The sequence below is a fragment of the Saccopteryx leptura genome, chromosome 4 (assembly GCF_036850995.1).
Source record: "Saccopteryx leptura isolate mSacLep1 chromosome 4, mSacLep1_pri_phased_curated, whole genome shotgun sequence".
In the NCBI taxonomy this organism is placed as follows: domain Eukaryota; kingdom Metazoa; phylum Chordata; class Mammalia; order Chiroptera; family Emballonuridae; genus Saccopteryx; species Saccopteryx leptura.
The window spans coordinates 12,178,298-12,193,492 of NC_089506.1; the positions used below are offsets into that span (position 1 = coordinate 12,178,298).

General features: G+C 54.5%; 1 protein-coding gene across 1 annotated transcript in view; it reads left to right on the forward strand.

Moving 5' to 3' along the window:
* WWC2 (WW and C2 domain containing 2) overlaps positions 1-15,195 on the forward strand; it is a 169,885-nt gene extending 154,690 nt beyond the window's left edge. Inside the window, exons 22-23 of the mRNA XM_066380135.1 lie at positions 10,524-10,651; positions 14,095-15,195. Of these exons, the coding sequence (XP_066236232.1) occupies positions 10,524-10,651; positions 14,095-14,161 (195 nt within the window). The 3' untranslated portion in view covers positions 14,162-15,195. The remainder of the gene's footprint in view (positions 1-10,523; positions 10,652-14,094) is intronic.

A 15,195-nucleotide genomic window follows, 5' to 3' on the forward strand; every position in this document is an offset into this window, starting at 1 on the left:
TCAGCATGCATTTCCTGTGACGGGCCACAGGTGAAGTAGTCCAGGCTTTGTGGGCATAGGGTCTCACCACTACTGCTCACCTCTGCCATGGAGCACAGACACAGCAAGATGTAAAGAGATGGCTGTGTCTGTGCTCTAATAAAACTTTATTGACAAAAACAAATGGCAGGCTATCATTTGCCAATGCCCTGACATAGAGGAAGAATTAACATTGTGGAGATCCTCACTTCACCCTATAAAGTAGCACAGAGTCACTGTAATTCCAAGCAAAATGCCTACATTGTTCTTCATGGAAATGAAGAACAAGAACAAATAGCCGGGACCTTCTGGAGGAGGAGGAGAGAGAGAGGACTTGCCCTACAGGAAACCAGGGTTTGTTAAGCTGCTGAGGTAGATGAATGGTATGGAACTGGTGGAAGAATCAAGAGACTTGTCCCGGCATGAAATCGGAAGCCCAGAAATGGCACCGGCGTGCAGAGCGCTGCTCAGGGCCTGGGGTTGCATGTCAGCCAGTGGCTAAGGAGGGACCGTTGAGTCAGTGGAGCTGAAAAAGAGATTGCGTGGGAAAAGATGGCATTGCACCCCTGCCTCGTATGTAAAAAATCACCTCCGGGTAGACTGAGGACTTCACTGTCAGAAACAATAGTTGGACACTCACAATAACACATGAGGGTGTGTCTTCCTATGTTGCGGTTTTTGTCTCTGCGGGGCCTGTTCTGCGTCCTTCCTGGCCGCAGGTAAAGTAGACCAGGGCAGAGCTGTCTAAGGGAGGCGGAGACACTGAGTGTCCTGAAGAGGACCTCTTTGGAAGACTGTGTGGTGGTGTGTATGTGACATCGGCTAGAAGGAGCGGCTCCTTCCAGGTCCCCGGGGTTGGCAGTGTCCACAGGATACAGTGAGGGGAGCTCAGACGAGATCCCAGCAGCATGTCTAATACTGATTTGAAAGAAACAGGATTAAGATGTCCTTTCAAAGGTAAAAGTATCATAAACATACTGTTGTCCTAAGCGGTACTTTTCAGCTTTCATTATAGAATTCTGCTCAAGTTTTTGCTGGTATTGAGAGATGACGTGAGGTTTGCAGTTTTTAGGGCGATGCTGGTCTTCATCCTACACCCTCAGACGTGATGCGCACCTGTCGTTGTAAGGGTTTGTCCCTTAGCAGTCAGAGTGTGTGTTCATGTTTAGTGCCAGTAGGGTTTCCTGGGTGAACTTGCTCCCTGGAAGAAAGAGAAACCTCTTAGTGCCCCCCCTCTGTCCTAGGGTGCCTCTGGCCCGGCCTATAAATGCCCCTCCAGCCTCGGTGAAGTCTCCTCGGCCTCACTAAAGCCCCTTGATCTTGCTCGCCGGGCAGGATGCTCTTCTGTTCCGAGTTTCTGTGTCCTTATCTGCCCCGAGAACAAAGGATTTCCCCTCAACCTGCTGGTGAGGGGATAAACGCAGCGTGTGACCAGTGGTGGGACGCTGGCTGGTGGGCACGGCTGGGGCACCTGAGGGCCTGTGCCTGCCCTCAGAGTTAGACATGGCCACAGTGTGGGCGCCCGTGGGCCAGGCTGCGCCCCGGTGGGACCAGGATCCGGGAACACCAGGGTCTAGGAACATTGTCAGGTCACGTCAGTCAGGCTTTCCCGGGAGCTGGGCAGCACAGTGTGCAGCCTCCGCTCCCTGACAGGCTGTTCTGGGACAGCGGTGAGGAGAAAGCGGCCTTACCGCACCTCACTCCGCTCTTTCCGTCCGTCTGTCTGTCCGTAGTGACGGAAATGACCACAGGAATGTCGGGCCGGTTTTCCAGCCATCATGTGGAGTTGAACTCCTCTCTTGTAAGTGACCTCTTTGAAAAGTGTCGTGTCTGTCAGCATGATGTGACATGAGTGGCGTGTCCCTTGCTGTCCCCAAAGCATTAGCATTTTGATTGCCCCTCTTGCAAATTGCCATCTAAAAATGGGGGTGCTGGCTAAAGTCCCTGCCTGCAGCCACCGCCCCTGTGCTGAGCACAGAGCCAGCACCCCCAGCCGGGCGCTGCCCTGGGCATGCGGGGCTCTGCTTTTTACAGTCTCGACACAGCCCGACGCCTCCGAAAGTCAGGCGTCACTGGCCAGGAGAGGTGACCGCAGTGCCACAGCGGGTGCATTTCGCTCACAGAGCAGGCCTGTGTCACTACCACAGCAGTGCCCATTGGGACAGGTACCAGCTGCCCCTCCCTCGGAATCGCCCGGGACATGTCACAGACCACGGGCCCTCCCACTTTGCATCGGGAATGTCACAGCCATGCCCTTCTGAGTGGGGGGGGGGGGCTGTGAGCGGTGTTGTTCCACCTTCAGAAGCATCTTTAGAAGAGCGATACTGCAGAGATTTCTGTAAAACAGTGCTGTATTTTTATCTTAATTGGCAGTCATTTAGTCATTAAATGATACCTACTTCTGCATGGTTCTGGCCCCATAGTAAGCTTCTGCCGACAATGTAAGTCATCCTCACATAAGTGGCATTGATGATTGCGCTTAGAAATTTAGTTCTGTCTTAATAGAGGATTTCTGACCTGTATTATGGGATGGAGCAGCACGGAGTTGGTTTCGTCATCGGTTTGCACACCGAGATTCTGAGGGGCGAGAAGAGCTCAGGGAGGGCGCTCCTGTGACCTTGGGGAGCCTGACGTAGGCGCTCCTGCTCCACAGCCTCGCAAAGGGGGTGCGGCCCGGGAGCAGAGGAGAGGCGAGGTAGGCGTGGCCGCTGTGTGTGCCGTCGGACAGGACAGGCCAGCCCCGGGAAGTCGTCTGGGGTCCCCTCACGCTGGCCGGGCTGCAGAGTTGTTCCTCCAGTGTGCCTAGCTAGGTGCCAAGAAACCTCAGGGCACACCTTGGCTCAACAGGAAAACCGGTGGCCAGGGCCGGAGGCTCAGGGACGGCATGAGGGAGACGCTCGCTGTGCCTTTGTAAAGTCCACGCAACCCCCCAGAGAGCTGGGTGGAGCGCAAGGCAGCAGGGCAGGTGGGGAGAGCCCGAGCTGCCGTCTTCGGGGTGTCTGACTCAGCATGAAGACGGCCGTTCCCTGGACAACTCCAGCCTGAGTAAGCGTCCTTGAGATGTGGGTGCCGATCCGCGGTCCGCGTCCTCCCCGCCATGGCGAGGTCTTCCCAGACCATTCCTGTGACCGTCATATGGGGCCGCTGTTAACAGTGCAGCGTAAAACTTTTGTTAGAGGAGTTGAAACTCATGTACAAAATGCTATTGTTTTGTTTTGTTTTCACAATACAAGGCCGAAACTCTCCAGATAGCCTGGTGACACCCGGTAAAAGGGTCACTGGTTTGTGCTGGAGGTCCTTGTTTCGGGTCTGAGTGAAAGGGAAGACAGAGTGATGACACCAGCAGGGCCAGGAGGCCCTGGAGCCAGATCCTGTGACGTCCCTGCCAACCTCGTGCTCGCTGCCGTCCCTGTCATTTCCTCCACAGCTCCTCCTCCTCCTCCTCCTCCTCCTCAAACAGAAAGTCATTCAGTAAAACAAGCCAGCCTGTACAGACGCCATAGAAAGTGCATGGCCCTGTGCCCTTTTTTTTCGTGCTCAAGTAGGATTTTATACACTTGTCTCTCAAACAAGAGGATCGGATTAGATGGCCACAAAGAGTGCTTCTAGTTGCAAAATTCTGTGATCTGTTGGAGGTCAAACCTAATACGCTTTCAGTGTACGTGAGACTCAGGGATATCTATGCACCTTGAGGACTGCACGGCCAGAAAGAACCGAACCTTCAGGGCAGGCGGAGCACCTGGATGGTTGTGAACCTTCAGGGCAGGCGGAGCACCTGGATGGTTGTGAACCTTCAGGGCAGGCGGAGCACCTGGATGGTTGTGAACCTTCAGGGCAGGAGGAGCACCTGGATGGTTGTGAACCTTCAGGGCAGGCGGAGCACTTGGATGGTTGTGAACCTTCAGGGCAGGAGGAGCACCTGGATGGTTGTGAACCTTCAGGGCAGGCGGAGCCCCTGGATGGTTGTGAACCTTCAGGGCAGGAGGAGCACCTGGATAGTTGTGAACCTTCAGGGCAGGAGGAGCACCTGGATGGTTGTGAACCTTCAGGGCAGGCGGAGCACCTGGATGGTTGTGAACCTTCAGGGCAGGAGGAGCACCTGGATAGTTGTGAACCTTCAGGGCAGGAGGAGCACCTGGATAGTTGTGAACCTTCAGGGCAGGAGGAGCACCTGGATAGTTGTGAGCCGAACCTTCAGGGCAGGTGGAGCACCTGGATGGTTGTGAACCTTCAGGGCAGGCGGAGCACCTGGATGGTTGTGAACCTTCAGGGCAGGTGGAGCACCTGGATGGTTGTGAACCTTCAGGGCAGGTGGAGAACCTGGATGGTTGTGAACCTTCAGGGCAGGCGGAGCACCTGGATGGTTGTGAACCTTCAGGGCAGGTGGAGAACCTGGATGGTTGTGAACCTTCAGGGCAGGTGGAGAACCTGGATGGTTGTGAACCTTCAGGGCAGGCGGAGCACCTGGATGGTTGTGAACCTTCAGGGCAGGCGGAGCACCTGGATGGTTGTGAGCCGAACCTTCAGGGCAGGTGGAGCACCTGGATGGTTGTGAACCTTCAGGGCAGGAGGAGCACCTGGATAGTTGTGAGCCGAACCTTCAGGGCAGGTGGAGCACCTGGATGGTTGTGAACCTTCAGGGCAGGCGGAGCACCTGGATGGTTGTGAACCTTCAGGGCAGGAGGAGCACCTGGATAGTTGTGAGCCGAACCTTCAGGGCAGGTGGAGCACCTGGATGGTTGTGAACCTTCAGGGCAGGCGGAGCACCTGGATGGTTGTGAACCTTCAGGGCAGGCAGAGCACCTGGATGGTTGTGAACCTTCAGGGCAGGTGGAGAACCTGGATGGTTGTGAACCTTCAGGGCAGGCGGAGCACCTGGATGGTTGTGAGCCGGACCTTCAGGGCAGGCGGAGCACCTGGATGGTTGTGAACCTTCAGGGCAGGCGGAGCACCTGGATGGTTGTGAGCCGAACCCTCAGGGCAGGCGGAGCACCTGGATGGTTGTGAACCTTCAGGGCAGGCGGAGCACCTGGATGGTTGTGAACCTTCAGGGCAGGTGGAGCCCCTGGATGGTTGTGAACCTTCAGGGCAGGTGGAGCACCTGGATGGTTGTGAACCTTCAGGGCAGGTGGAGCACCTGGATGGTTGTGAACCTTCAGGGCAGGTGGAGCACCTGGATGGTTGTGAGCCTTCAGGGCAGGCGGAGCACCTGGATGGTTGTGAACCTTCAGGGCAGGCGGAGCACCTGGATGGTTGTGAACCTTCAGGGCAGGTGGAGCACCTGGATGGTTGTGAGCCGAACCCTCAGGGCAGGCGGAGCACCTGGATAGTTGTGAACCTTCAGGGCAGGCGGAGCACCTGGATGGTTGTGAACCTTCAGGGCAGGCGGAGCACCTGGATGGTTGTGAACCTTCAGGGCAGGCGGAGCACCTGGATGGTTGTGAACCTTCAGGGCAGGCGGAGCACCTGGATGGTTGTGAACCTTCAGGGCAGGCGGAGCCCCTGGATGGTTGTGAACCTTCAGGGCAGGCGGAGCACCTGGATGGTTGTGAACCTTCAGGGCAGGTGGAGCACCTGGATGGTTGTGAACCTTCAGGGCAGGCGGAGCACCTGGATAGTTGTGAACCTTCAGGGCAGGCGGAGCACCTGGATGGTTGTGAACCTTCAGGGCAGGAGGAGCACCTGGATGGTTGTGAACCTTCAGGGCAGGTGGAGCACCTGGATGGTTGTGAACCTTCAGGGCAGGCGGAGCACCTGGATGGTTGTGAACCTTCAGGGCAGGTGGAGCACCTGGATAGTTGTGAACCTTCAGGGCAGGCGGAGCACCTGGATAGTTGTGAACCTTCAGGGCAGGTGGAGCACCTGGATAGTTGTGAGCCGAACCCTCAGGGCAGGTGGAGCACCTGGATAGTTGTGAGCCGAACCTTCAGGGCAGGCGGAGCACCTGGATAGTTGTGAACCTTCAGGGCAGGCGGAGCACCTGGATAGTTGTGAGCCGGACCTTCAGGGCAGGCGGAGCACCTGGATAGTTGTGCACCTTCAGGGCAGGTGGAGAACCTGGATAGTTGTGAACCTTCAGGGCAGGTGGAGCACCTGGATAGTTGTGAGCCGGACCTTCAGGGCAGGTGGAGCACCTGGATAGTTGTGAACCTTCAGGGCAGGAGGAGCACCTGGATAGTTGTGAGCCGGACCTTCAGGGCAGGTGGAGAACCTGGATAGTTGTGAACCTTCAGGGCAGGTGGAGCAAAATGAGGTGCGTTTGTAGCATTTTAAAAACAATAGAGGCCTGGCAAGTTGGCTCGGTGGTAGAGCGTCAACCCGGCATGTGAATGTCCTGGGTTCAATTCCCGGTCAGAGCACACAGGAGAAGCACCCGTCTGCTTTACTAACCTCCCCCCCCCCATCCCGCTCCCCTCTCTCTCTCTCTCTTTCTCTCTCTTCTTCCCCTCCCACAGCCATGGCTCAATTGGTTCAAGCACAGGCACTGAGGATGGCTCTGTGGAACCTCTACTTCAGGCACTTAAAGTAGCTCAATTGCAAGCAACAGCCCCAGATGGGCAGAGCATTGGCCCCAGATGGGGCTTGCCAGGTGGATCCCAGTTGGGGTGCATGCAGGAGTCTGTCTCTCTATCTTCCCTCTTCTCACTTGGAAAAGAAGAAAACAAATTCTTTAAACAATCAATTCCCCTGAGTTCAGATACTTTTATTTTTACAAACTCTGTATCTATGGATAGATAGACCTTTCTTTGTCACCGGATGTTGGTAATAGGCAGCTCTGTGAAAATACCAGCTGTTTCACTGTGTACCTTTCATCATGGCCACGGAAGTTGCTCATAACCGTTGACTTATCCCGTCTGCTTCTCTCATTTCCACCTCCCCCTCTCTGTGGACATGTGGACATGGCAGCACGCACTCCCACACTGACCTTCTATTGCTTCGTATTGTTGGGGGTTTTGTGAGGTCTCCAGCAGGGTGCTCATAAAATGCCTGACGATGAGCAGAGAGCCTGCCAATTGCCACAGAAAGTGTGGCTCCCAGAAAGGCAGTTAATTGAAGCCAGCAGCACATCCTGGATTTGCCTCCCCTGTCAGGGAAGCTGTCAGGTCTCTGGGTCACACTCTATAACCCTTCTCCTTGGAGGTTGAAAGTCTGTTTTGTAGCTCAGCGTAAAAACGGAGCCCGAGTTGAGTGTCGTTGTGTATTGTGCAAGCCCCCGAGGGAGCAGCAGGCGACTGGAAGGCTGTAAATTAAAGCTGAGCTGTGCTCCTTATTTCTCTAGGCTTCTTAACTTGACGGAGAGTAAATCACGGGACCTTTCGCAGGTTGGGCTCGCGGGGCGTAAACTGAAGGTTAATCACGTTCTCTGGAACCTGGGGCATCAGAAGGGGCTTCCGAGCCTTGTGAGCCAGGCTTGTCGTGTGACCAGGGACGGTGGGCCAGGGGGGACTGGTGTCTTTACAAAGGAACCTTGTGTTGCCTACAAATCTGAAACTTCTTTTTCTTTCTTGGAGTGTTTCCCTGTCGAAACACCAAAGTCCTGTGAGGCTACACATATTTTGAAAGCTTAAAATAATACAGACGTTACCCTTTTTAAAAATCAGAATCTGCTAAGAAAAGTAGGCATCAAAGATAACAAATATACCTCCTTCAACAAAATAAATCTTAATGATTGCAATGGAGTGTTCCTCACCGAAATGCGACTGCTTGCAAAGTTGGCTGCTGTTGATTATTAACAGCTGACCACGACTTTATCATGTGTTTTGCCACCCAGGATTTTGGAGATGGACATAGACATGGGTACAGATATGAATAGGAACCCAGGGACCCGTGTAGTATATTCGTATTGAGCCTGAAACAAAAGCGCTTCGTGTGTTCCGTGGTCAGACTTGTATTGCAGCACAGAAAGCCAAGTTTCAAGGCCATCTCACAGTCACCATAAAAATGCTGGTAATTGAAAATGTCAGCAACCATTAGGCCGCTTGGGGGGACTGTCTTTACAGTGCTTCCCCAGGAACAAAACAGAACCCCACCACCCCACCCCTATGGAAGGAGACAGGAGCAGGGTCTCCGGGCCGGCTGTACTTCTGGTCCGACGAGGTGCACGTCCACGGGGGCCTGGGCCTGTCTCTCTGCCCTGAGTGTGCCCAGCACGTGCGTACCTTCCTCCCGGCTTTCACTGGTCCGTCCACTGTTCACGGCAACGATCAGACGGCCAGTTTACGATTGGTTTGGTCATAAATGACCAAGAATCGAAATGGTTTCACAAAGGAAATAAAATAACCGCATGTGTCCCCTTTGAATTTGAATTACATAAATTCAGAAGGCCCAAGTGACAGCTGAACTAGCTCGTCAGTTACAAAATATTCAAGAGGGAATTGTTGCTGGTCACATATAGACCACTTTTCTAAGGAACATCTGTCAGAAACAGGGAGAGGAAGGGGGGCAGTAATGATCCTTTGTGGTGAAAAAATCAGAGGTCTCCGCAGGAGGTTATCTGAGCAAAGTAGGCGCGGACACCCCACTGTAGGGGACCCAGCTCTCTGCCAAGTGGGGACTTCAGGCTGTACCGTGTGTGCTCAGTGAAGGGAAGTGGTGTCATCTAAAAGCAGTCACGATCCCCATCTGACTGAAATAAAAATCTAATTTAATTGGCTTTACGTTCTGGGAGACAGTGAGATCTTATCAATATGTGAGTTGGCTTTGGCATTTGTTTGGAAAGCTGCTTTAGAAAAAGGAATTCTTTTTTATTTGTATTTTTTTAATTAAATGTAATGAAGTGACACTGATCAATAAGAGCGTGTAGGTTTCAGGTGAACATCTTCATAGCATTGTTGATCGCGCTGTGTGCCCATCACCCAAAGTCAGATCATTCTGTGTCACGGTATATTTGTCCCTCTTTACTCCCCTCCCCCGGTGACCACTTCACTTTGTCTATGCCCATAAGTTTCAGTTTTATATCCCACCTATGTGTGACATCATATAGTTCTTAGCTTTTTCTGATTTACTTATTTCACTTAGTATAATGTTCTCAAGGAATTAATTCTAAGCAAAATGTTTGGTGCTGATACTGGGTAAGTTCCCTTTCCCTTTTCCCTCGTGATCCTAACCAGGGAGGTCGGGCAAACTCAGCGTCCCCTGCCCCGTGCTGGGCAGCTGCCGTGTGTGTGCTGGAACTCCCGTCCAGCCACTCTTCCTCTGAGTAACAGTAACCAGCGTCGTCTGTATCCCTGCCGAGATGCTCTGTGACTTAGTTTATCAAAGTCTGCATCTCGGGCTCTGTTTGCTATGTTTACTCTTATTCACAGATCTGTCTCAGCTCCTAAGACATATAGTTTAAAAAGAAAACAGTAACGGCTGCACACTGAAATGGTGAATTTGATGATGTGTTGGGTACTGCTCCAAGTACTTCGCGTATTAACTTACTTACACTTTACAACAACCCTCTGAAGTACTTATTCCCAGTTTACCGATGAGGAAACTGTGGCGTAGGGATGGCAAACATCTTACCCAAACTTACCGAGCTAGTCGATGCCAGAGACAGAGTTGAACCCAGGCAGGAAGGCCCCAGAGTCTGTGCTCCTCACTAACTTAAACAGCATATCTTTAGAAGACAGTCAACAAATGTGTATTGATTGGATGAATGGGGAACTATTAATATAGTGTTTATTATTCCGCCTTTATTTTTAAATGCTTCCATGCAATATACCCGAATCTATAGGTAATACCTCAGATAATGAATTGTGATAAAGCCACGCGGTAGAATATTACACAGCAGTGAGTAGAAGGGGTTTACAAGCTCTGCGCAGTAGTGTGTGTCCTTCTCATAAAGCATACTGCCGAGCAGAAGTCAGACCCAGGAGCGCACCTGCTGTCCTATTGCATTTCTATAAACAAATAGGCTGAAGCGGCCTGTGCTGTTGGGGGTCAGGGCTGGGGACCCCCCAGGCTGGTTGCTGGAAGGCAGCTCAGGGGGCTCTGGGGACTGGGGTGTTCTGTTTCCTCCTCTGGTGCTGGTTGCATGGGCGCACTCAACGCGGAAGAGTTCTCTGAGCTATACGTTTGCGTGCACTCCTTTGGTATGTAAACTCTACTTCAGTAAACAGCTTTTAATTGCTAAGACAGATAGCAAAAAAGGGGTTGAAAAGATGAATAAGGGTCAAACATGTATTTCCCAAAACCTGAGCAGTAAACAGATACTTTGTGGACACGGTGTTGTAAGTAGTTTCTCGTTTCCTTTTCGAGGGGTCTCGGGTTTTCCAGCTGTGATAAACTGCTTCCGCGCTGTCTGTGGAATGGGTACTTCCAGTGCGGCACACGGACTGGCCCGACCCAGCGGCGCCCTCAGCCTGAGCTCGGCCCTGGGCGGTGAGAGGACAGCGCAGCGCAGGGGCAAGGCTGAGGACGCCCTCCGGGCTTTCATTTGCAATCGTAAGGCCTTAGAGCATGTCTCTGGGAATTTCTCATTTCTGTTTCTTGGGGGCTTTGTGTTTGATTCCCTTTGCCAGGCCGAACAGTCCAAAGAAGAGCAGAAGCAGGATCTGAATGCGGAGAAACTGATGAGGCAAGTCTCCAAGGACGTGTTTCGGCTGCGGGAGCAGAGCCGGAAGGTGCCGCGGCAGGTGCAGTCCTTCAGGTACCCGCCCCGCTCTCCGCCCCCCATCCCCCGTCTCCGCCCCTCACCTCCCGGCACGCTGGACGGTAACATCCAGTGCGAGACCCCAAACCGCCCCCAGTCTGGGCGGTAAGTTTCCATTTGCTCCTTCTTGAGGGTCCAGACTCCACGGGCAGCAGCCTGGCTCCGGGGAAGCCCAGCGGGTCCCGCTCTCAGAACCAGTCAGCACCTCTCATGGACACATCCCGAGGCAGGATACAAAAAGGTTCAGCAAAGGCATTTATCGGGATTTTGGTGTTCGCTCCCCTGACAGCCACGCGCTGTCCCTGGCTGCTGTGCTGGGTCATCGCCTGGGCGGGGCGGGGTCCTGAGCGGCAGGGCTCAGACCCCCGGAGGACTGGAAACGCGTCTTTCTGGCGCTCGGGGTGGCTGGTCTGAGCAGGGGCCCGAGGCAGCAGGGCCAGTGCGGACAGGCCCGGAGCCTTGGAGGTCAGGCCCAGCTCCGTGTCTGGTGCGCTGGCGGCCGAGCCCGTGGGGCAGGCTGGGCACCAGCCACACAAGGCCCGGCATGCCGCACACTGGGGTTTAGATGGTGAGGGACCCAGCAGGGTGTCTGAGCACAGCAGCAAGCAGAGGGGACAGAGTTTATGTGTGGCCGCATCCGGGGCGTTGCCGAGGTGGGCCAGGGCAGGGACTGGACAAGGGAGGCCCCTGGGCGAAGGCGGCGCAGAGGCAGGTGAGTGCACGGAGGTCGAGTGCTGGGCGGAGCAGCCCTGTCTGTCGTGAGGGCAGGAGCTCTACCCTGGACCCGGAGGCTGGCATTGCGGGTTGCACAGCCCAGTCACTGGCCAGTGGACAAGTATCCAAAGTCAGGATGAAGGGTCAAATGGGAACTAAACATGGGAGGGGGTCTTTATCCTACATTCAGTGGTTCTGCCAGTGCAGATGGGTCAGACATCTCAGAAAAGAGGAAAGGACAGCCAGGACAGGAGACCTGGGGGGCACCGGCCACTGAGGCCCATGTGCCTCTGGAATGGCTTTCTGAGGCTCCCGGAAGCCACAACCACGTCAGGAGGAAGGGTCGAGAGAGGAGAGAACCAGCCAGGCGGTCCTGGGGCTGGGGAGGGGAGGCTGGTGACCCCGACAAATGCATCAATGAGGAAAAGGATTGAAAATGCCCCTCCCTCCAAACTGAGCGAGCATGGGGCCACTGGTGACTGACCGTGGAGTGAGAGGAGGCCACAGGAAAGGTTCGTTGTGGTTCGGGGTTTGGACGTGTTTGTGTCTACACTCAGAGGTCTGTGGAATGCTGTCAGGCTGGAGGGGAGGCGGGCACAGATGTCGAGATGCCCAGCAGGGCTGGCACAGTGGGGAGCAGTGGGTGGAGTGCCGGCGAGGCCACAGGAAGGAGCTGGAGGTCAGTGCCCCCTACAGCGAGCCCAGTGCCCACTGGAGCCCGGCACAGAGGGAGAGGCAGCTGGGACGTCCTGGACTCCAGACTCTTTAGAAAAGATGGCAGTTTGCAGTACAGAGGAGGGTTTCTCCTGCTGCTGTGCGGCTGTGGAGTCACCTGTCACTTTTAGAGAAAGCAGCTCCCTGGGTTTATAGCGCCAGGTGTGCAAGGAATCATTTCAGGCCTCTGGTGTGGAGGTCACTTTGAGGTAAGCAGTGTTGTCCAAGTGTGGACATGACACGATCCCCAGCTGCTGCTAAAACCACAAATAGGCCCTGGCCGGTTGGCTCAGTGGTAGAGCATGGGCCCGGAGTGTGGAAGCCCCAGGTTCAATTCCGGGCCAGGGCACACAGAAGCACCCATCTGCTTCTCCACCCCTCCCCCTCTCCTTCCTCTCTGTCTTTCTCTCTTCCCCTCCCACAGCCAGGGCTCCAGTGTAGCAAAGTTGGCCCAGGTGCTGAGGATGGCTCCATGGCCTCTGCCTCAGGTGCTAGAATGGCTCTGGTTGCAATGGAGCAACACCCCAAATGGTCTGAGCATCGCCTCTTAGTGGGCTTGCCAGGTGGATCCAGGTCCAGTGCATGTGAGAGTCTGTCTCTGCCTCCCACTTCTCACTTCAGAAAAATAAAAAATAAAAAATTTTTAAAGAGAAAAAGAAATAAAACCCCAAATAAAGATTCATAAACACTGCTCTGTTCTTTAACATGCAAACCCATTTAGATCACCATGCAGGGGATAAGAATGAGGGAGAGGGACGAGATAAGACAGGGTGCCTGATCACTGCCGCAGGCGTGGGCATGGAGAGGGTGGGGAGGGTGGGCCCGTGGGCCCGGGGACTCTGCCCGATGTGCTGGCCCCTCGCCCCACTGCTTGTTTCCCTTGGAACCAGGAGTCCCGTGTTCTCTGGTCTCCTGTTCGTCAAGGGAAGTAAGAAATCAGGGATTTTATGTGCACTGTCTCAAATGTGGACACTGGCAACTGATTCGAGCGTGGAAAACACACTGCGAGCCAAAGAAACCCGTCTGCAGGAAGTGCTCCTGCGTGGGTCCCCGGTGCTCAGCGCTGGCAGTGTGGCCCACAGTGACCTCACAAGCACATGCACTTGCCTTTTTTAGTTCTGATTCGTTTCTCTTATGGAATTGGACAAATCAGAAGAACACTATCCCACAAATAACTCGTGCCAGTTTCCATCCTTTCTGCACTCCCCATTTTCCTCTGCCCCTTTTCCTCTCGGTCTTTTCCCCTGGCTCCTGCTTCCAGCGCCACGCCCTCCCCATCGGGGGACCGCGCTCTGGGGTCGGTGCCTTCTCCTTGGCCACCAGCGTGTCTGCGTACAGACACACACGCTTAGTGAATGTGTCGGTGGGAGAGCACTGTATCCGAGGTGATGATTTTGTAGCAAAAACAGACCCTTGGCTCCTGTCTCTGGTCATGATACAGTCCTAAAGCCTTGTCATTTAACCCCCTCCCAGCCTCAGAAAAGCATTCTGCCACTTTCTTTGTCAGCTTCTTCCTTTCAAGTCATTTCTACTGTCCCTGCTTCGGGATGCAGGACAGATGTACCTTCAGGACAGTCTGGTTCCCTCTTCTCCCTTCATTTGAGTCACAGTGTTGTGCCTTCGGCTGCGTAATCCTGATGTTCGAGAGTTTTCCCAGTACTGTGTAATTGTCCGTGAGTTTCCTGGGAGGTGTCCTAGTGTCTCGGCCCTCCTGAACCCTCCCCTGCCCGGTGTAGAGACACTGTTCCCCGGGCAGACCCCCAGTGGTTTACAAACTGTCTCACATTGGAAACCCTGGCAAGGAAGGCACCGCAGGCCAGCACTGCCGCCTCCTGTGCACCCCGCGTCTCTAAGGGGCAGGGGCCCTCCTGGTTTTAGTGGGGTCCCCCTTGGGAAAAGAGTGCCCCTCCTGGCTCTCGGAGACGCCGCTGCGCTCTGGGGACTGTTCCTAACGGTCACCGAGCCTTCTCCCTGTCGAATTAACGTGGGCTTATTCCTCACCCGGACTCCAGGGAGAAGATTGCCTACTTCACCAGGGCGAAGATCAGCATCCCGTCCCTGCCGGCTGACGACGTGTGACGCCCTCTCTGAAGAAATGAGTTTCTCACTTGGTCGTTTCTTCGGAAGGGCAGAAGACCGGACATCGGTTTTGTGGGTTTGTTGCGGGGGTGGGATGTACTATAACTGTCAACTCTTAAAGAGCTTTTATTTCACATCAGAATTTCACCATGTTAATTTGTAAAGTACCTTGAATGTAATTCTTATGTTAAAAAAAAACAACAACCAGAAACAACATAATCAGATAACCAAAATGGGATGATCTGGTACACAGATGTTGTACAGTATGCTGTATTGCCAGTGGGCTTTATGAAGAAGTGGAATCAAGGCAGAACCCAGGACACGTCCTGTTGGACCGACTGCTGAGGGAGAATTCACAGAAGGGGGCTCCGCCCTTCCTCCGTGTCCCCCTGGGCAGGCGTTGGGGCGCCGCGGGGTGCACCTGCATGAGCAAGTGAATCTGCCGGTGGGCGTTAAGCACCAGCGCGGCCTCGGCACAGAGTCCCACGTCCTCCTGAAACGGGTGCTGTGGTCATTTCCGCCACCTATGTGGGAACACCATGTTCCTTAAAAGTTTTTGTTCCTTTTCTGTCCTTTTGTTTGTCTAAAGAAAACAAAAACAAAAAAATGCTGAGTTTATGAACCTAAGACCGCACATAGGAGCGTGCTCCTGGCTGCCAGGAGACCATGTGACACGGAGGGGTGGGAGCAGACGGGAGAGGCCACCAGCCCATGGCAGCCACAGTGCGTTCACGCAGCTCCACCCGGGGAGGGCGAGCGCGGCAGCCACAGTGCGTTCACGCAGCTCCACCCGGGAGGGCGAGCGCGGCAGCCACAGTGCGTTCACGCAGCTCCACCCGGGAGGGCGAGCGCGGCAGCCACAGTGCGTTCACGCAGCTCCACCCGGGGAGGGCGAGCGCGGCAGCCACAGTGCGTTCACGCAGCTCCACCCGGGAGGGCGAGCGCGGCAGCCACAGTGCGTTCACGCAGCTCCACCCGGGAGGGCGAGCGCGGCAGCCACAGTGCGTTCACGCAGCTCCACCGGGGGGAGGGCG